Source organism: Anomaloglossus baeobatrachus, chromosome 1, assembly GCF_048569485.1.
Source record: "Anomaloglossus baeobatrachus isolate aAnoBae1 chromosome 1, aAnoBae1.hap1, whole genome shotgun sequence".
Classification (NCBI taxonomy): Eukaryota; Metazoa; Chordata; class Amphibia; order Anura; family Aromobatidae; genus Anomaloglossus; species Anomaloglossus baeobatrachus.
In genome coordinates, this window is record NC_134353.1 from 44049001 (window position 1) to 44070388 (window position 21388).

Here is a 21388-nt window from a genome sequence, read left to right on the forward strand (position 1 = left end):
TTTTGTTTTTTCTCCATTTTCTTCTGTGTTTGTTTTCTTCTGTGAGTATCTGGCCCTCTGCTATTTGGGGAGGGCAGTTCCTTCAGCAAGAAAGGGATTTCTCCCTGTTCTGATTTGGATTATTTGCAATTTATTTGTTCTGTTATTTTGTTTCTTCCCATTATATCTGCAGTTCCGTTCAAAGTGTCTGGCACAAGAGTACCTGATATAACGGGACAAGACCGTGTGGTCTTAGGGCCTTTTTTTCTATCAGGAGTTTTGTATTTTTTGCAGGGTTTTTTGCTGGCCGCAATCAGTTATCTTTCCTATCCTGTTGTATCTTGTAAGTCGGGCCTCACCTTTGCTAATCTATATTTTCTATCTGTGTATTGTGTTTTCTTACATCACCGTTGTTGCATGTTGGGGGCTTGCTATTCCTTTGGGGACTGCTCTGAGGCAAGTTAGGATTCCTAATTTCTATCTTTGAGGTGTAGCATTTGTCTCCGGCAGTGATGAGGTGTGTAGATGTGTTAGAAACATCCCACTGCTACTTCTAGAGTTGTCCGATAAATAGGGGATTGCGGTCAGCTTAGTTTACAACTACTCTTGTGGTTTTGTTTTTTCCTGATTAATAGGATTTTTTGTGATCGTCCATGGTTACCGGTTCATAGCATCCTTGTCTACATCATGATGCTGACAGATACCATAGCAAAAAACCTGCTGACAGATTCACGGTAAGTATTCCAGATGAACTAATAGATAATAGGGCTCAGCTAAGTTTTTAGAGTTGAGTTCATTGGCAAGTCAGCTGACTGTTTCCAGTAATGATCCTGGTCATTACTGGAAACAATCATGGAATTGTGAGTGCAGCTCTGGAGTATAATACAGGAGGTAACTCAGGATCAGTACAGGATCAGTAATGTAATGTATGTACACAGTGTCTGCACCAGCAGAATAGTGAGTGCAGCTCTGGAGTATAATACAGTAGATAAATCAGGATCAGTAATGTAATGTATGTACACAGTGTCTGCACCAGCAGAATAGTGAGTGCAGCTCTGGAGTATAAAACAGGAGGTGAATCAGGATCAGTAATGCAATGTATGTACACAGTGACTGCACCAGCAGAATAGTGAGTGCAGCTCTGGAGTATAATACAGCAGGTAAATCAGGATCAGTAATGTAATGTATGTACACAGTGACTGCACCAGCAGAATAGTGAGTACAGCTCTGGAGTATAATACAGAATGTAACTCAGGAACCAGATATCGGTGGGGTCAAGTCAAAAGTGACGCACATCCGGCGTCGCAGTCGATATCGTAGTGTGTAAATCCTTTTTGATACGATTAACGAGCGCAAAAGCGTTTTTACCGTATCATCGGTGTAGGGTCCGACATTTCCATAATTTGGTAGCAGCGACAGGTACGATGTTGTTCCTCGTTCCTGCGGCAGCACACATCGCTGTGTATGAAGCCGCAGGAGCGAGGAACATCTACCTGCGTCACTGCGGCTCACGACGGCTATGCGGAAGGACGGAGGTGGGAAGGACATTTACGTCCTGCTCGTCTCCGCTTCTATTGGCCGCCTGCCGTGTGACGTCGCTGTGACGTCGCATGACCTGCCCCCTTAGGAAGGAAGCGGTTCGCCGGCCAGAGTGACGTCGCAGGACAGGTGAGTCCATGTGAAGCTGCCGTAGCGATAATGTTTGCTACGGCAGCTATCACAAGATATCGCTGCTGCGACGGGGGCGGGGACTATCGCGCTCGACATCGCTAGCATCGGGTTGCGATGTCATAGTGTGCAAAGCCCGCCTAAGACTTTATGCAGTGGAAAGAATGAAAGGCTGCTGTCAGCCGCACTGGCCTTTGCACCTGAAATGCACATTAGTGATTTAGTGACTGTCACTATTACAAGCTGGTTTGGATTCACATATTATTTCCTGGTGGCGGTGGGCAGGTGACTTTCTATCTGTACGCCTCCGGCACGCGGCAGCCGAGGTACGGGCCGTGCCAAACACCGACTATGCTGAATTCTAACTATAGAATGGGAATTCTCTGTTATAAATACTGTCGCGGTGTTTCTGCCGGATCTGGAGGGGGGGCAGGTGTGCGATATCTGGGAACCGCTTATCCAAACATACTCATACCATCATTACAGATAAAATGTTATTGTTTCATCATAAACCACCGAAACACTAAAATCTAAAGGGAATTTTACATTACTGCTGCAATAATACTATTTTGAGAAAATTAGCAGAAGGGAAAAACTTTTCTGGCATATAACAGTTAATATTACTTGTGAAAACGAATACTGCCCCTATGTACAGGAATATAACTACTATAATACTATTCTCTATGTACAAGAATATAACTACTATAATACTGCCCCCTATGTACAAGAATATAACTACTATAATACTGCTCCTATGTACAAGAATATAACTACTATAATACTGCTCCTATGTACAGGAATATAACTACTATAATACTGCTCCTATGTACAAGAATATAACTACTATAATACTGCCGCTATGTACAAGAATATAACTACTATAATACTGCCCCTATGTACAAGAATATAACTACTATAATACTGCTCTTATGTACAAGAATATAACTACTATAATACTGCTCCTATGTACAAGAATATAACTACTATAATACTGCCCCTATGTACAAAAATATAACTACTATAATACTGCTCCTATGTACAAGAATATAACTACTATAATACTGCCCCTATGTACAAGAATATAACTACTATAATACTGCCCCTATGTACAAGAATATAACTACTATAATACTGCTCTTATGTACAAGAATATAACTACTATAATACTGCTCCTATGTACAAGAATATAACTACTATAATACTGCCCCTATGTACAAGAATATAACTACTATAATACTGCCCCTATGTACAAGAATATAACTACTATAATACTGCTCTTATGTACAAGAATATAACTACTATAATACTGCCCCTATGTACAAGAGTATAACTACTATAATACTGCCTTCATGTACAAGAATATAACTACTATAATACTGCCCCTATGTACACGAATATAACTACTATAATACTGCCCCCTATGTACAAGAATATAACTATTATAATACTGCACCTATGTACAAGAATATAACTACTATAATACTGCTCCTATGTACAAGAATATAACTACTATAATACTGCTCCTATGTACAAGAATATAACTACTATAATACTGCTCCTATGTACAAGAATATAACTACTATAATACTGCTCCTATGTACTAGAATATAACTACTATAATACTGCCCCTATGTACAAGAATATAACTACTATAATACTGCCCCTATGTACAACAATATAACTACTATAATACTGCTCCTATGTACAAGAATATAACTACTATAATACTGCCCATATGTACAAGAATATAACTACTATAATACTGCCCCTATATACAAGAATATAACTACTATAATACTGCCTCCTATGTACAAGAATAAAAATATACGATAATTAAAACGATAAATTAATTATATATTATTGTGTATATGGACAGATTATACAATGTTGTGGCTGCAGAAGCGTCTGTTTTCTTGTGCTGTGAGCAGAGATGTGCTCATGTTTAAGCCTCACTTGTACGTTTCTAATATTTGACAATGTGGGAGAAAGAAGCCATAACCCGGGGCGGGAGGCACGGGGGCCATATTAGTGTAGGCAGTCAGGCAATACGGCCGTGCATCGAAGTGGAAGGATGGCATTATACCTGGAAGGAATCAGCCATACAACAAAATGTCAGTGCTGCCTTTATACAGGTCATTGGCTGCTTCCCGCGGTTTGGTGATCCATTAGTACAGCGGATAGGAGAATATTAATGTGTAGCTATTGGCATTTACATGACGTGATCCTGAGAATGGAGAAGAGGCATGGAGTCTCGAAAGAAGATATTGATGGCATCAATGACCGCTTCCAAAGATCTTCCTAATTAAGCGTTAATGCCTGGTGTGACGCCTTTGGTGTTTCTTTCCCTATTATAACTAATGAGGTTTTTTAGACTACGTATTGATTGATTTAAACAAGTCTCTGTGTGACCGGTGCACGCAATTGTTGGTGGTGGGGGACGACCATTACCAGTGTAAAAAGAATAACAACTGTAGATTTTCAAGGTGGTTATCACTTTGTGACTTATAGGGCTTTGTTTAAGACTATAAATGCATGTGTATACATTTTTAATATACTTAAAGGGGGTGTCCACTTATATCCATTTTTTACCCATAGGCTCAGTTGTAATACTATAAACAGTCTGTGGTCGAGAGTGGAGCCATTTTTATAAAAATTAAAAAAGGGGTAATGATAAGATGTGTACAGTTTTAATATACTTAAAGGGGGTGTCCACCTGATGGTGTGATATTGTGGGTTGTTTATCAATTTGTGTAGGTTCGTATTTTAGGAGCTTTGCTCCATTCATTCTGTATATTCCTTGTCTTGTCTGCAGGTTAATTAGCTCAGCTTCGTTACCATTTGCTTGCCTTGTGTGTACATTGTCCTGTTTGCAGGTTTATCACCCCCTGCCGTGCTTTTGTCCCTAAAGACCCCGTCACACACAGAGATAAATCTTTGGTAGATCTGTGGTTGCAGTGAAATCATGGACATATTGTTCCATTTGTACACAGCCACAAACCTGGCACTGATTGTCCACAATTTCACTGCAACCACAGATCTGCCACATATTTATCTGTGTGTGTGACAGAGCCTTAAGTCTGGGGGAGGGGGCCCTGGAATCCACCCAACCTCTCTGTTTATTTGGGGGATTATTCAGTCTGGCTGGTAAGGACAAGAGACAAGCAGAAAGATTCATCCTCTGGGGGAGAAGCTGTGGCTACAGGCAGCACCCCAGAGAGCCATTGAGAAACCCTGATTTCCTTGGAAAAGGACAGCTGGAGGATTGTGGCTCATCAGTGTGGTGTAAAGAGTGGGAGCCATTTTTACAAAAATAAAAAAGGGGTGTGTCACAGGGTCCTTCTCCAATATCACACAGTCAACAGAGCGAGAGATGGATGAACAATCCAAAGATCCTTTATTCCAAGCAAAATCAGATGGTGAGTGACAGCAGCTGGGAATCAGATAATATCTGGGCGGGTATGCATAGTTATCTCCTCCCCCTGTTAGAATTAGCATAAGTATTATATAATCAATGTAACTTTTCTCTTCCAGGACCTGTGTGAGGTCAGACCCATGTGACCAGAAGTGGCGGGACCTCAGCCACCAAAGCTGACATCAGGAAGCAACATTTTCCTATGTGCTGAGGCCCCGCCCCTTCTGGTCACATGTGTATGACCTCACCACAGGTCCTGGAAGAGAAAAGTTATATTGTTTGTACAATACTTATGCTAATTCTCACAGGTTGAGGAGAAAGATATTAATACCCTCAGATATTATCTGATCCTCAGCTGCTGTCATTCAAGCAGCTGCCGATTTTATAAACTTTACTTTCTTGGATTTCAAAACCTAAACATCCGAGCTGACCACTACAGGTATGTATAGAATCAGCCTGATAGTGCCAGTATAGCTCTGGCTTTAGGTTATATACGAAAATCCTGGTGATTGGTTTCCTTTAAAGGGGGTGTCCAGTTTATTTTTTTTTACCCATAGGATCAGCTGTAATACGTAGATAGCCTATTGTCGAGAATGGAGCCGTTTAAAAAAAAGAAAGTTATAAAAGGGGATATAATGAAAAAAAATTATACAGTTTTAACATACTTATAGAGGGTGTCTACTTTTTTTCTCTTTGGTCCAACATTGTTTCTCTACTGTTTTGTTGATTGGCTGCAGTAGTGGAATCACAGTGAAATCGCTGCAGCCAATCAATGAGTTCAGTGGCTCTGCTTTTGTATATGGTGCAAACTGCTAAGCTGAGCGATTGGCTGCAGCGCTGATTACATGATGTCACCAATGCACCTGATCAACAAAGATGAGGAAATTGGTAGAAATAATACATTACATTCGGCAAGGGACTTAAAGGTTCCATTTTTTTTTTTACATGTAATTGAACCTATGATCAAAAGTTTATAGAAACTTTAATCGTGGGAGGGTGATCAATATTTTAGTCTGAGTTTTTTTTAGTCTAGTTTAAGTTTTGCTTTGGAGTGTGCCTGAAATTTGGGTTCTTGTAAAAAAATATATACATTTAAAAGATTGAATTTTGGGAGTCAGAATAATTTTGGGGACTATTGACTGGATTAATCAGGTCTCTAAACAATGTATACTTAACTACCTGGTTACAAGTAATACTTAAAGAGGACCTTACACTCAATGATTTATTTTATGTAAAAAGAGCACTTTAGAAAATTGCCGCTGCTTCAATGATTCTGGAAGATTTTTTCTTTTCTTCTGTACCTCTCAATTCCAGTTATGGCCCGATAATAATTAGGCATATTTTTACTTTAACCAACTGGGTGTATCCCACCGAATTTCTTCTCCTTCACAATAGAAACATGGCCACCCACACCCATAGAGAATTTCCTATGTAAGTGGAAGTTTGGTGGAAGGGAAAATTAGCAACTATATTATCCGGCGGAACAGAACTTTGGAACAGAAGGAAGAGGAAGAACAACTGTCTGAGAATCAGGGGAGGAGCGCCCACTGAACGGAGTACTCTGTTTAAATTGTGAAAAATCAACTCAAAGGTCCTTTTTAGAATAAACAGAAAATATTTGAAAACAAATAATGTTTATTTTGATAAACCCTGCCCATGAAGATCCCAATTGACCATAACATTTTAAAATTAATAAACCAAGCCCATGATGATCCCAATAGACCACACCCCTTTAAAGTTGATAAACCCCGCCCATGATGATCCCTATAGACCACTCCCTTTTAAAGTTAATAAACCCAGTCCCATGAAGATCTGAATAGACCACACCCTTTTAATGTTTATAAACCCGCCCATGAGGATCCTAATAAACCACACCCTTTTAAAGTTGAAAAAATCCACCCATGAGGATCCCAATATATGAAACCCTTTTAAAGTTGATAAACCCTGCTCATAAGGATCCCAATAGACCACTCCCTTTTAAAATTGATAAACCCAGCCTATGGAGATCTGACTAGACGACACCCCTTTTAATGCTTATAAACTCGCCCATGAGGATCCTAATAAACCACACCCTTTTAAAGTTGAAAAACCCCAACCATGAGGATCCCAATAGAACAAACCCTTTTACAAATGATAAACCCTGCCCATGAGGATCCCAATAGACCACTCCCTTTTAAAATTGATAAACCCATCCCATGAAGATCTGACTAGACCACACTCCTTTTAATGTTTATAAACCTGCCCATGAGGATCCTAATAAACCACACCCTTTCAAAGTTGAAAAACCCCACCCATGAGGATCCCATTATACCACACCCTTTTAAAGTTGATAAACCCTGCCCATGAGGATCCCAATAGAACACTCCCTTTTAAAGTTGATAAACCCAGCCCATGAAAATCTGACTAGACCACACCCCTTTTAATGTTTATAAACCTGTCCATGAGGATCCTAATAAACAACACCCTTTTAAAGTTGAAAAACCCCACCCATGTGGATCCCAATATACCACACCCTTTTAAACTTGACAAACTCTGCCCATGAGTATCCCAATAGACCACACCCTTTTAAAGTCAAAGTGTCCATAAAAAAATTCTAGTGTTGTCAACTATGTTTTTACCAATCAAAGAACATAAAAAAAACATAGCCATAATGTATATTTTCAATGTTGCCGGTTATTCTGTGATTGATCCATGTTGTTTCTATGTGACTGATCCGCATTTATTTATCCCACAGGTAACAACTCTGGTAAACACAAGCAACAAGGGCCCATCGGGTAAAAAGAAAGGAAGATCTAAAAAAGCTCATGTCCTCGCAGCCTCCGTGGAACAAGCCACGCTAAACTTTTTGGAAAAAGGCGAACAGATTGCAAAAGAAAGTCAAGACCTAAAGGAGGAGTTAATATCTGCTGTGGAGGATGTCAGGAAACAAGGTAATGACATTGTGCTTATCACCTGCAAAATCAGAATTTAGGGAGTGGAAACCTAACTTCTACAAGAAACATAGTTGTTCTCGTTGTTTGTTTCTGTCAAGCATTGTGATCCTCAAACAGCATGGTGGAAATCATCCAGACAACTCAGGGTTAACTTACTTTTGATTATTGATATTGGGCTCATGGAGGGTTAATTCCTTGCCCCCTTATTAAAGGGGGTGTGGTTTAGCATTTTTCTTATCCTACTGCAGACAGAGCAGAGGGGGGGGGCTCCTGCTGCAGCTATTTTTTTACAGCCACACACAAGACAGTGAAGAGGAGAAGATGGTGGATTCTAGATGTTCAATAGTTAACATATCTAACTGTACATCTGTATTACAGTCTGCAAGTCGCTCTGGAGCTGAGGTTTCTCCACATGAGGTAGATGAAGGCAATATTTCACAGCCGGCATCTGTCTCTAGTTGCAGCGACTGGAGCTGAGCTCCAATCACTGTTGTTAACCTTTCAAATAGAATGGTCAATCCCTACGGCAGCTACTCCTGTGAAGACCTCTCATTATGAATAGTGATGACCAACCACAACCATGCTCAGGCACTCGGTACTTGTAAAGAACAGTTGGATACTTGGATGGGCGCGACTCGAGCACTCAAGTGTAATGGAAGTCAAAGGGGAATTTCAGAATTTACTAGGAAATTGCTCAAAATGCATCGGCCAGCAATTCCTATGTTTTCAACATGGTCGAATGCCATTCTATACTATTACCTCTGGAGCTGGATTATTTCTCTTCCTCATACATAGGACATTGAGTGATCCACTCAACCATATCATACTTGACGTTTACTCATTCCTAAAATCCACCCAAATCGCAAGGTCACTAGACACAACTTTAGTCACTGAAGGCCAAAAACTAATTTCCGTAATCTTGGTTCCAAATTAGAATTCCAAATAAGAAGAGCAGATCTGAAGCACAAAGCCCATGGTAATTAGTGATGAATGACGTTCTTGGCGTTTGGTAAGCATTATGAACATTTTGATGCTCGGGTGCGCAGTACTTGTTTACAAAGTATATCGCAAGTCAGTGAAGAAGTTGAGCATTGTTTTCAGAAAATTTTCCTTAAAAATACTCAAATTCCCCATTCACTTCCTTTATATGTGGCGCCCCTGAGGCTTCAGTCACCACAGAGGTACTGCACCTCATCCAGAGGTGTGGTATTCCATCCTGGATAAGAAAGAGGTCATCCACCGGTTCACACAAAAATGCAACACTCTGACTCAATAACACCTCATCACACATGGCAAGGGCATGCTGTACCCGAAGCCAGGACAGGGAAGTGGAGTCTTGGGCGTGGGAACACAGTAGTAAAGTTGGAACACTGTAGTGGAGTGTGAAGTTAGTGTGGAGTTGGAGAGAGAAGAAGTAGTGGAGGAGCGAAGACCCGTGATCTGGAGCTGAGCAGCTAAACCCGGGTACAAGACATAAGGGGTCCCAGGGACCATGGGAAGTTCACCAGACTCCTGTGGACCATACAGCAACCGGGTGGAGGAACTTGGTCGCAAATCGGGGACTGGTCCTAGGCTAGAGGAGAAGAACCTACATACTCCGCTAGTAAAACTAGCGGCCGAGGTGACTGCAAGCACCGAGATCATATCCATACACGAGTTTGCTGGAAGGTGACCCAAAAGGGCCACGGGATAAAGCTTAACACCACCCAACAGGGCCCATGAGCAACGGCTCAGGGCTCCATGTGTGAAGGCGCAAGACAGGAGGGAGAAGCATGCACAGGAAGACGACCAGGGAAGGGACACATAAGAAAGGTGCACCGGACTCGACTTCCGAAGTACCCGGGATCGACTGGAACCCTTCACAGTGAAACCCGGCACTCCAAGGGCGGTCACTGGCATCATGTTACCTTGACACCTGCTGCAGTGAGTAAACATCTTGAGACTGCATTCCTGTGTCGCTCCGTTATTCACCTGCGCCCGAGCCCTGCGTCCCCGCCATCATAAACTACTACTCCCATCCGCCCTGGGGCCCAGCTCTACCTGTGGGGAGCTGTACCATCTCAGCTGCGTCACCATCTGCCCCGGAGGCCCCCCACCCCGCAGCGGCGGCACCAAACTTGCTGCATACCACAGGTGGCGTCACAAATGAACTGTCATCATCCCCTTCCTCTTTATTAAACGACACCGCCGGGGTCACGTAACCAGGCTTGGTCACCGCGGCACCCCAGGAGCAGAACCACGGCCTGGTAACGAGTCGCCCCAGGCCCCAGTGGGCACGTCATATACTCTATAAACGAGTACCGAGCAGCCGAGCACCAAAATATTCATAACGCTTAATGAGCACTAATCACTTTGCTCATCACTAATAATTATTATTATATTACATTCTTGTTTTTAGACCTGTAGGACAATAAATTAATTTCCTAATAGAATTTCTTAGAAAATGACTTATGCTTCAGCTCAGTTTAATCAATAGTAAGCAGCGGTTAGGTCTGGGCTGGCACTGAAGGATGCGGCCGAAATAAGCCAAGAGAAAGCGTAAAAACATCTTTGGGGAATTGCACTCATTCCTCGTCTCTTCTTGTGGAGTAATTCATGTTCTGTAAGCGGTATATAGAGAATTTCTTCTTGTACGCCTCCATCCTTGTAGGCACTGGCTTTTTATCAGCTGCAACATAATATTTGCTTGATATGAAAATTGACCTATAATTCTTAGCACTTTTTAGCTTTTCGCACATTTTTGGGTTTTTTTTAGCCACATTTTAATAGTCTCCACTTTGTTATTTCCTGGAATCTTGTTCCTAGCCCTTCCAGAAAAATTAAATCTAGTCCAACTCTCATTGGAGCATTGTGTTGGCGGGCTCTACCTACTTTTTTTTTCCCCCAAAGAGCGCCACTCTTTCCATGAGTTATGTCTGCATTTGCAGAAGTCCCTTGAATAGCTAGAACATTGTGCCCTAGCTGCAGTTGTTAACCAAATGAATGTCACTGTCAATTTCTATCAGTGGTCCTTGAATGGAACAGTGTCACATACGTGACCAGCAGGGTTTATAGGATACCTGGTAAACCCACAGAAGATGTCACAACACACAGGGAACACAGGGGTCACGATGCAATGGAGGTCCCTGGCAGTGTCGGATTGGCTACCGGAGGAATCTCCAGTAATACCAGGCCTGGATTACCTGCACTGAACTCTGGAGCTCTCACCTGAGCTCCGGAGTGCAGCATAGACTGAACCGCGAGCGCCGACTGATTGATTCCCCGATTGCGGTTCAGTTCATGACAGCTGCAGACAGGCCAGGCTGCACTCTGGAGCTGTCACCTAAACTCCGGAGTTCAACCCGACCTGTCTGCAGATGTCATCAACTGAACCGCAATCGCTAGGGAATCAATCACTCGGTGCTCGCAATTCAGTCCTGCAAACCCAGAGTTCAATCTAGGCTGCACTCCAGAGCTCAGGTGACATCTCCAGAGTCCAGTGCAGGTAACCGCGGCCAGACCTGGTATTACTGGAGATTCCTCCGGTAGCCAGTTTGGCCCTGGTCCTTAGCACTAGGGAGATGAGTGAGGGGACACCTCCTGAACTCATCTCAAGTGAATTCCTTAGCTCCCTGGTATCTCCCTAGTTCTTGCAACCAGTCACCGAGCCGGATACCTTAGGCTCTCATCTAGCCCTCCCCTCACCCTGTCTACTGAGTAGGCCAACGAGATCAGTAAACTTGCCGCTATAATACAGAAACACAAGGGTTGGAAAACAGACAGGGGAAGAAAACATGCAAAGGAGAAACACTCCAAGCAGCTTAAGTGCAGCAAACACCACTGCTGCACACAACCGGACAAACATCTTCCAGAGTAGGTTCCTTCCAAAGTGGACCACATAGAAATAAGGGATTCAGTTTCTAGCACAGGCATCATGTGATCAGATCACATGACCTAAATAGTGAAAGGGAGTGATGCCAAAGAGCCGCACCTGAGATTGGAAGCTACAGCCTGCAGCCAGGCAGGAAAGGTTGTTTAACCCTTACAGCACCACAAGCAAGGAGAGGTTATCAAATAACAGTAGTGAACCTGCCAGCGGCAATGCGCTGTGACCTTCTGACACCAGATTCGAGCGAGATGCATTCATGACAAACAGGTGCTATTGCAGCAGTCGGTCTGTGGCAGCTAGGGGACTGCTGAGGGACCAAATCACTGCCATCATGGTCCTCCTTTGAAGCTCAACTATATGCAGTTGGAGAACTCTGAAGTACTTGGAAAAAGTAATAAGGCAAATGCATCTCCACATCCCCTACAGCAGGGGTCCCCAACTCCAGTCCTCAAGGGCCACCAACAGTCCATGTTTTTAGGATTTCCTTAGTATTGCACAGGTTGGAATTATCACCTGTGCAATCCCAAGAAATCCTGAAATAAAACCTGAAAACATGGACTCGTGGTGGCCCTTGAGGACTGGAGTTGGGGACCCCTGCCCGAAAGAGATAAAAAGTAAACTAAAAAGTTAAAAAAAAACATAAAAGGTTTAAATAATTCTGTATTTTCACTATTAATATAATATCTGTCTTTATAAAAGTCCAATCTATCAATATATAAAATGAATTATCCATTTTGTTAAACGCTGTAACAAGAGAAAAAAAGAAAACATCAAAATTGTGTTTTTTTTCGTTTAACACTTTCCTAAAAATTAGAATACAATAAAAACGGATCAAAACATTATTTTTACCCCAAATTAGTATCAATAAGTCGTTCAGATTGTCATGCAGAAAAATATAAAATTGGTATGAGTCTCAGAATACAGCAACACAAACAAAAAATGTTTCTATAAACTCTTGAACTTTTTTTTAGCCGTAATTGTTTTGACCTGTAGAATCACAATTCAGAGTAGCTTTATCACAGAACCCTGTAAAAATAAAACCCCGTAAAAACAGCAGAATATCTTTTTTTCCACTGCATTTGGAATATGGTCAAATGAATGAAGTCATTCAAAAATCAAACCTCAATCTTCAAGAAACAAGACCTCTTATGTTGCTGGAACAGTAAATAGCTATGGCTCTTGGAAACAAAGACTGGCTAAAGATTACAGGGGTTGACCAACTCATTTTTTTTTTTTTTTTTTTTTAATCAATGGTTCCGAGTGGTTTAAAAACCTAAAAGAAGCAGCTGCTACTTTGATTTCATAATCTTTCGGGTGTCACGGATGTGTCTGGACAGTCAGGTGCTGCTGCTGGGACCAGGTGCAGAAGGGCGGGCGATCGTCCAGATGTTAATGGACGCTGTGCCTTTAAGGGCTTCATTTAGGGTTTTTTTCGGTTTCCTTGCCAGGTCGGAGAAGCCTTTCCCCCAGCTGGTAATTAAGGGCCTTTATAACGTGGGACCTCTCACTTCTCCAGTGCAGGTTATACTCTTCACTTGGAGAAGTTGCTTGCTCAAGAGTGCATGTTGCTTCAGACTACTGTTGCTGTATATTCTGAAGATTCCCTCTCAAGATAAGATGTTGTTTTTCCTTGTTGTTGCTTCAGACTACTGTTGCTGTACATTCTGAAGATTCCCTTTTAAGATAAGTTGTTGTTTTTCCTTTTTCCCCTTTTTGCTGTTTATTTTTGTTTGTTTTTCCCTCCGTGGATTGGTGGGTGGTGGGATTTACTCCGAGGGTCTGGCTAGGAGACAGGGGCACGTTGGCGGGCCCCACCTCCTAACCCTTAGAGGTACCTGTGGTTTGAGGGCAAGCGCAGGGCCCCCCAGTGTCAGGGTCAGCGCAGGAGCCCCTGGTTACCCCCCCTCTTTGTGTTTCAGTCTCCTTTAGTCCCAGGAGTCCACTTGCTGGGTGTCTCTGCCCACACCCAGAGTGACACTGGGTTCCCCTGTGGTCTCTACTTCTCGGAAATATTATAAAATACATCTCAGTCAATCACAATCTGCATTGAGGACTCACTTCACCCAGTAATCTTTAGGCTATTTTTGAAGTCTTAAAAAGGTTCTCCTGGACATTAATTTTTAAGGTGTCAAACTTGCTAAATGCCCCAATATTACATGACGATCCATATGATCCATTTGTAAAAAATTGCAAAGCTCATGAAAGCCTGAGTTTTAGTCGCATAGACTTGGCATAAATGTCCTGGCTTTGTGCTTGTAAATCTTGAAAATAAGGTTGCCCAACTTGGAGATCCAAGAGGGACCAGAACAATGGAACTGTGTATGAATTCGAACCCTTGAGTCTGTGCTCTGTGTCAGCTTCTCTGTCCCCTGGATAACAGTAGACTCACCTTTTCTGGTGTTTAATTTCTGTTATCCATGTTTTGGTTTTATTAGAGTAACAAGTATTCATTTACTCATTTGCCTGCCCAATCACCTTTTGGGTACTACTCTATAGACTGTATTTTTCGGTTTATAACATGCACCAGATTATAAGACGCACCCAAAGTTTAAAGGAAAAAAGATGAAAAAAATGGGTCCGTCTTACAATCCAATGGTGTCTTAGCGGGAGCGGGCGGCAGCGATGGTGGAGCGGGGTCACAGGAGGCAGGGGTGGTACTGGAGTGGGATTATTCTGTGAGCGGTGCAGCAGGTGTCCGAGATGCTCGCTGCGAGCACAGTGTGACAGGCAACTTCCAAAAAACGTTTGGCGGTGTGGGCTGCAAAGAAATGGTGCCCAGAGTCGGTGCATGCGCTGATGGAGCTCTGGGCTCAAGATCTCATCTGCGCACATGCCACCTCTGGGCACCAGTTTGCTTAAATCCACTGCTGGGAGATCTTTGGGCCGGAAGTGGCGCATGCACAGATGGGATCTTGAGCTGAGAGCTGCATCTGTGCACAGGCCGACTCCGGGCGCCATTATATGAAGTCCGTAGCCACAGCACAACACAGTGCCCGCAGCCACAACTCAGCGTCCGTGACCCGCAGCCCCAGCACAGTATAGCGCCCAGGGCCCACTGCTCCAGCCCAGCACAGCGCGTGCAGCATTGCTCCTTCGACCCCTATCCACCATCCCCAGTAAGCAACATTCAGATAAAACACACCCATCATTTTCCTCCCAAATTTTTGGGAGGAAAAGTGTGTTTTATAATCTGAAAAATACGGTACTTTCCTCCTGCTGGTATCTCCTGCTGGTATCATTCTCATTTTGAAGTTTACCCATATTGCTGTTAGTTTGTCAGTCAGTGGAATACCAGCTAGGCTACCTCACTCTGCGGTTTTGTTCTCCACTCTGCACCTATCTTATTGTTGTTGTTAGTAAGTAGGCGGAATATTCTTAAACAATATGCACCTTCTCTGATATTTTGTATTTTGTTGCTTGTCTTACTCACCCTGGGATTTCGTTCTACTCCAGCACACCTTCCCTTCTGTTGGTAATTCGCACTCTGCTCTGCCCTCTGTTTCCTTAGGAGGAATGTGAAGTACTCGATGGCCAATCAGGTAGCATAGGCCCGAGTTGCCGTAGTTTAGTCTGTGGTCAGGGCCATTCCAACTCACGCAGGAACCACTAGGGACTGCAGGGTTGGGATCTATAGTCTGTACAGAAACCGGCAGGGTTAGTTGCACTTTTCAGTGTTTTACCTTTATCCCTTTGTGAGTTCTTGTACAAACTTAGCAAGCTGTTGATGTATCTTCCTTAGGGAAATTAAGGATTGTAATGGAGAGGAAGATAAGCTGGCATGACCTTGAAAAAGTGTTCTGTATAGTAGTGCTGTCTACTGTCATGTATGATTATTTGTAATTATTCTTCTGTGAGGCTATGGAATAATAGGCAGCTTAGAAGGAAAGGGTTAGAGTGGTCAGTCTAGGTGGCAAGAGGAATTTTGGGAGTAAGAATAGAGATAATTTCTGGATAGAAGGATTCAGTTCTTGGAAGGGAATTATGAAAGAGGGAGTAGCAAGAAGAAGAAATGCAAGCTGGCTGTGTGCGCGAAGAAGGATGATTGTGGTGGAACAGCCAGAAGTGGTACTTGGTTCAGGACGGTTGCAAATGGGAATGTCACTTCGGGTGGCCGTTGCCCGGTACCGTGCCCTGGGGACGCTTAATGAAATGGCAGGGGCTATTTACAAGGGATAAAGAAATTAATGTTCATGACGCCACCTGCGGTAGTGCAACAAGGGAATAGGTGCTGTACCACCCCGCGTGCGGCTGCAGCCGGGCCGCTCGGATCTGGGCTCGTTGGTGGGTGGCTCGAGCGCCTCCGGACCCGGGGTCACTTTGCTCTGAAAGGGGGGCACTGGCGCTTTTGGTGGGGGTTAGGTAGGTACACGGCCGGAGCCGTGCTTGAGTTTGTGACGCCACCCACGGGTCGTGGTGAAGTTGGACACCACCGCTGCGATTATTGGGCACCCGGGGGATATGGTAGTGCAGCAAGATGTTGGGGATAGCTGGGCAGTGCAGGGTGGTGCACGGCCGGATGGCACTGTTGTACTCACGGTTATTGACACACACAAGTCTCTGGTAAACCAAGTTGATGGTGGTCGGTGCCCGCACCCAGCTGTGTCTGGTCCCCCACCCGGTTCGTCGGTCTTAACCTTTTTCCTGCACAGTGTTGTGTATCTGTGGACTGCCTGTGCTTCAGCGATGGGAGTCCGCTCCCCGGCTTTGTGAATGTCGGGAGAACCCTTTTGCCCACAAACGCTGGCCCGTGGGATCTCTCTGCACTGTGCGGTGGCTTTCTACCCCCCTCGGTGGGCTGTTGTCTTCAGTCGGGACTTGGGTGGGAAATCGGTCAATTAACTCACTCCAGTGGATTCTGGACCTCGTTTCAGGGTCTGAGTACCCCCTGTGTGCTCCAGTTTCCGAGTCGGTTCCCCAGGTCGGTACCGGCGGGCCACTACCCTGTCCTGGTCCACCACAGTTCCACTGAGCCGTCTTCCTGGCTCCTGCAGGCTAAGGCCACCGTTTGCCTCCTAGCCAAGGTACCAGGGCTCCAACCTTGGCACCTGTCAGACTGATGCAGACCTGGGCACAGGCCTGCTTCCACTACTGACTACTGACTACTGACTGACTGTGTTTTTCCTGCCTTAGGCCCTCTGAACTCCTTGGTGGGCGTGGCCAACCACCTGGCTCCGCCCACTGGTGTGTACATCAAGCACTGAGAGAGGTGAATAGGGTTTAATTGTTGGACACCTTATTGGGGGACAGGTGTAGTGCGGGGGTCTATCTGTGACTACCTGGCTAGTCCAGGGCATCACAGTGCCACCGCTGCTGCTTATGAGGGACTTGGGTTGATAGAATCAGCAACAAGTGCGTTAACCCCCTCCGTAGGTAGGGGTAAACCCCTGGTGCTGGATGAGGTACAGGCTGAAAGGAATGCAAGCAGGCAAAGTCCGAGTGGAACAGGGAGTCTTTACTGATGATTTTTACTCACAGGTTACACTCCCCTGGTGCTGGGGACAGATTGCTGGTTCCTTTTGTCCCGACTCTGTCCGTGTAGTCTGGTTATGGCCCCTCCGTGCACTTCTGTTATGGTGCGGCTCTCTCCTGTCCTGCACTCGGTTGTGTGCACAGCTCTGTCAGAGTCCCTTGCAGACCCCGCAGCCAGCTTCTTCTCCACTGGGCATCGTGCCACCTCAGGCCTCGCATCCAGACCTCACACCCAGCCGGGTGTCCTCCTCCCTCCTTCTCCTCACTCCTTCTGGACTTCTCTCTTCCCTCTCGGGATCTCCCTACAGGAGGGTTGGATTTACACCTCCTAGGCAACCTCCACTTGCTTCGCAGGCTTTACACCATAAGACGGCCAACCCTCTGATACTGCCCTCTTGTGGTCCAGGATAGTGTTGTATGAGGGTTTTATGTGTGTGCGGGTTTAGCCAGAGCTAGGACTCCAGGAACCAGGTTGCAGATCTTAGTAGCATGACCGCAGGGGTGCTACAGGTGCTCAGCTGCAGCCGGTTCAGCCAGAAACCTAAATGGTATAACTATGTTTGTGGAGATCCAGAGACAGCACAATAGAGGTGGGGCTGAGGCAACGTGTAGGCCGTACCTTATCGTGTGGAGAAAAGATACTGATCTTGCCAGCTCAGGGGGATGGGTACTGTAGGGAAGTGGGTCATGGCCAGTTAAGGAGAGATGGATAAAATGGACAACTTAAAGGGAACCTGTCACCATTAAATTGCACTGCAATCTGCAGGTATGATTGTTTAGGGCAGGAGAAGCGGAGTTAATTTAATATTTTATTTTTTTTGGGGGACTCTGGTACAGTGGACAGTTTCATAAGTGGCAGCCAGCTTTATTTGTGTAAAGTCCGCTTTACACACTGCGATATCAGTACCGATATCGCCAGCGTGCGTACCCGCCCCCATCGGTTGTGCGACACGGGCAAATCTCCGCCCGTGACGCACAACATCGCCCGGACCCGTCACACTACTTACCTTACCTGCGACGTTTCTGTGACCGGAGAACCGCCTCCTTTCTAAGGGGGCGGTTCGTTCAGCGTCACAGTGACATCACAGCAGCGTCACTGAACTGCCACCCAATAGAAGCGGAGGGGCGGAGATGAGCGGGACGTACCATCCCTCCCACCTCCTTCCTTCCGCATTGCAGGCGGGAGGCAGGTAAGGAGAGCTTCCTCGTTCCTGCGGTGTCACATGGAGCGATGTGTGCTGCCGCAGGAGCGAGGAACAACTTCGTTACTGCTGCAGTAACGATTTTTGAGAATGGACCCCCATGTCACCGATGAGCGATTTTGCACGTTTTTGCGACGATGCAAAATCGCTCATAGGTGTCACACGCAACGGCATCGCTAAAGCGACCGGATGTGCGTCACCAATTCCGTGACCCCAACGAGATCACTTGAGCGATGTCGTAGCGTGTAAAGCCCGCTTAAGTGTCCATCAAGAAATAGCTGTCAATCACTGGTAAGACCAAACATTTCTCAAAGACGTTTAAATGATAAAGCACAAGTTATACAAAAGATGAGAAAAACAAGTCTTGTACCTTCTACCTAATGTATACTGTACATGCTTCATCAGTTCCACCAGCAAATGTCACTTTTTGTTGTTATAATCTGGACTGAATCCTTCCTTTGCTATTGCTTTATATCTGGGATCCCTGTTATATTGGAGGATACGTGGTAATGGGGGCAAACATCTGAAGTATGTGACATAGGGATCCGTTTCACTAGTGTCTCTGGCAGCAGCAGAACACCCATGCCCGTGCAAGCCTTACTGCCATTTCCAGCTGACCATTTGCACTGGTATGAGTTGGACATGGTCTGGGTCAGTTTTCAGTGTCCAGATGTATATGAAATGTCATTCCGGGATAGCATGCAGAGCTCTTGAAATTGTTATGGTATGTTGGGTCGTGCACCTACATGGTAGCCAAGGTAGTACTTTTTCACCGGAACCAGAAGATTCATGCTCTACTCTTTTGCGGAAAGGAGGTCTCGGCCTAATCTTCACAAGTTGACTGCTGTAACAATTGCGTCCTTGCATGGTGCTGCCTCCTCTATTCTGCAGGGAGACCCAAGTACTCACCACCGCAGCCGGTCTGCTTGCTACCATGCTCCTTACCCAGTTTCCATGCTCCAGGGCCTGCGTACATTGCACAGGTATCCTGGTAACATCCTTAGGGCATGCACACTCACTCTTAGAGGGGACCGCGCTCGCACTCCGAAAGTGTTCTCCAGTCTATGGCTGAGAGGCACTGGATATTTAAGGCACCTTCCAAAGTAGGGAGGTGCCTGAGTAATTAGATTCCTGGTGAGCTTGATCCTGACAGTACTCCAGTCTGCTGTGTGACTATAGTCTGTGTACTGAACCTGTCCTGCCTGCCTCCTGAACTTGTATTGCCATGCTCCTGTACCTTAACCCATCCTGCCAGTCTACTGTGCCTGAATCCATACTGTCCATCTCCAAAAAATGAATCTGTCCTGCCGGTCTGCTATACTTGCCAATCCTGCCCGTCTCCTGAATGTACAATATCCAGTCAGCTTTCACTACCTAGTTTGTACTAACTACCCTCCATAACTGCGTTCCTGCCCCTTGGGTCAGCTGCTGCAGTACCGGGGACTGCCCTGGAGTGGCATGTGGTGTCTACTGTCATCTCAGGCCTTCCTCACCATCAGAGGCTCTGGTGGAAATCCTGTCACACCCCTTGAGGGTAGCCCTTTTTTGGGTTGAGACTTTTCCAAATAACATATTCTCACATATCCAACACCAGTTTGTAATGATCAGCAGTGCGACGGTCCGTGAGGAAATTCCATCTGAATCCCTAAAAGAATGAAACACAACTAAAACAAAGCTATTTACTATAATAAGGCAGAAAGGATTACCTTGTATTCCATCTGGCTTCTGTTTTTGGAAATAACCATCTTTTTAGGTGGACACAGAAGGACAGTCTACCTTTCTGTTTAGGGTGGACCCTTGGGTCAACATATGCAGTAACAGAGACTGCCCTGGAGTGGCACCTGGTGTCTACTGTCAGTTTAGGTCTTCCTCACCATCAGAGGCTCTGGTGAAAACCCTGTAGACACCTAGTCACACCACTTGAGGGTAGCCCTTTCCATGGCACAGTGGGTCTATGCCGACTACAGTGATGTGATCCTGCAATTAAATAACTTGGGAATTTTGACATTACTCAGGTACTTGGCGTAATCTCTTCTCGATTTCCTACTGACATAAACCCCCAGCAAGATAAGGCAGACATTAAAGCAGCGAGGTCCTAAATTCGCTCCACTCGACATATTCCGAAGAGACCTGACATGTGATACATAACATTGTGCTCCATTACAGAGATACATTGTACATTGTAAGGAAGCAGAGTCGCAAACATCGGCGGCGTTCCACACTTAGCGAGACAGGTTTATATGGCATTATCACAGATGAAATGTTTACACGCTCATCCACAAAACACATCACCCGTAATAAAACCAGGAGAGCGTAATAAGATCTGCGAGAGGCCTGGTCATCCAGTAAAACCTGGAAATAATTATTAGATTACTGAAAAAGCTGTTTGACTTTATCTCCTCGTTCTCCGCTGTATGGTATCTCAGGTAAGCAGCCGTTCAGCCGCGGGAAAATTAGATTATTTCTTACATATATTGGTGGTTTTCACAGACGCGGTATGAGCAAATAATGGTCTTATCTCTCCACGCGGGATAATGTTCAGAATTAATGGTGACCGCCGTTCAAAGAGCAAAGGAAATGCGTTAGGTGTATCTGGATATGGAATAACTAAAAATCAAATGCGACCGCTCTAAGCCTTAGAGAATCCTTTGTCAATGGACCATTAAAAGTCCACAACTATTGAAGAGGAGTTGTCCATAAATTTTTGTGTTGAGGCTTTTCCAAATACCATATTCTCACATATTCAACACCAGTCCAACCTAGCGCGCCACCTCCAGCAGCCATCACTCCCATGTTCAGACCTCAGATCCCGGGACTACACCACCTACCCTACCCGTGGAGGGGATCCCATCTTGCT

At 44.8% G+C, this 21388-nt stretch overlaps 1 protein-coding gene across 2 annotated transcripts in view; it reads left to right on the forward strand.

The window, feature by feature from the left end:
- Window positions 1-21388, forward strand: part of CTNNA2 (catenin alpha 2) — a 3064502-nt gene that overhangs the window by 482153 nt on the left and 2560961 nt on the right. For both annotated transcript variants that reach the window (XM_075346593.1, XM_075346583.1), the window contains exon 3: window positions 7794-7989. In XM_075346593.1, the coding sequence (XP_075202708.1) occupies window positions 7794-7989 (196 nt within the window). The remainder of the gene's footprint in view (window positions 1-7793; window positions 7990-21388) is intronic.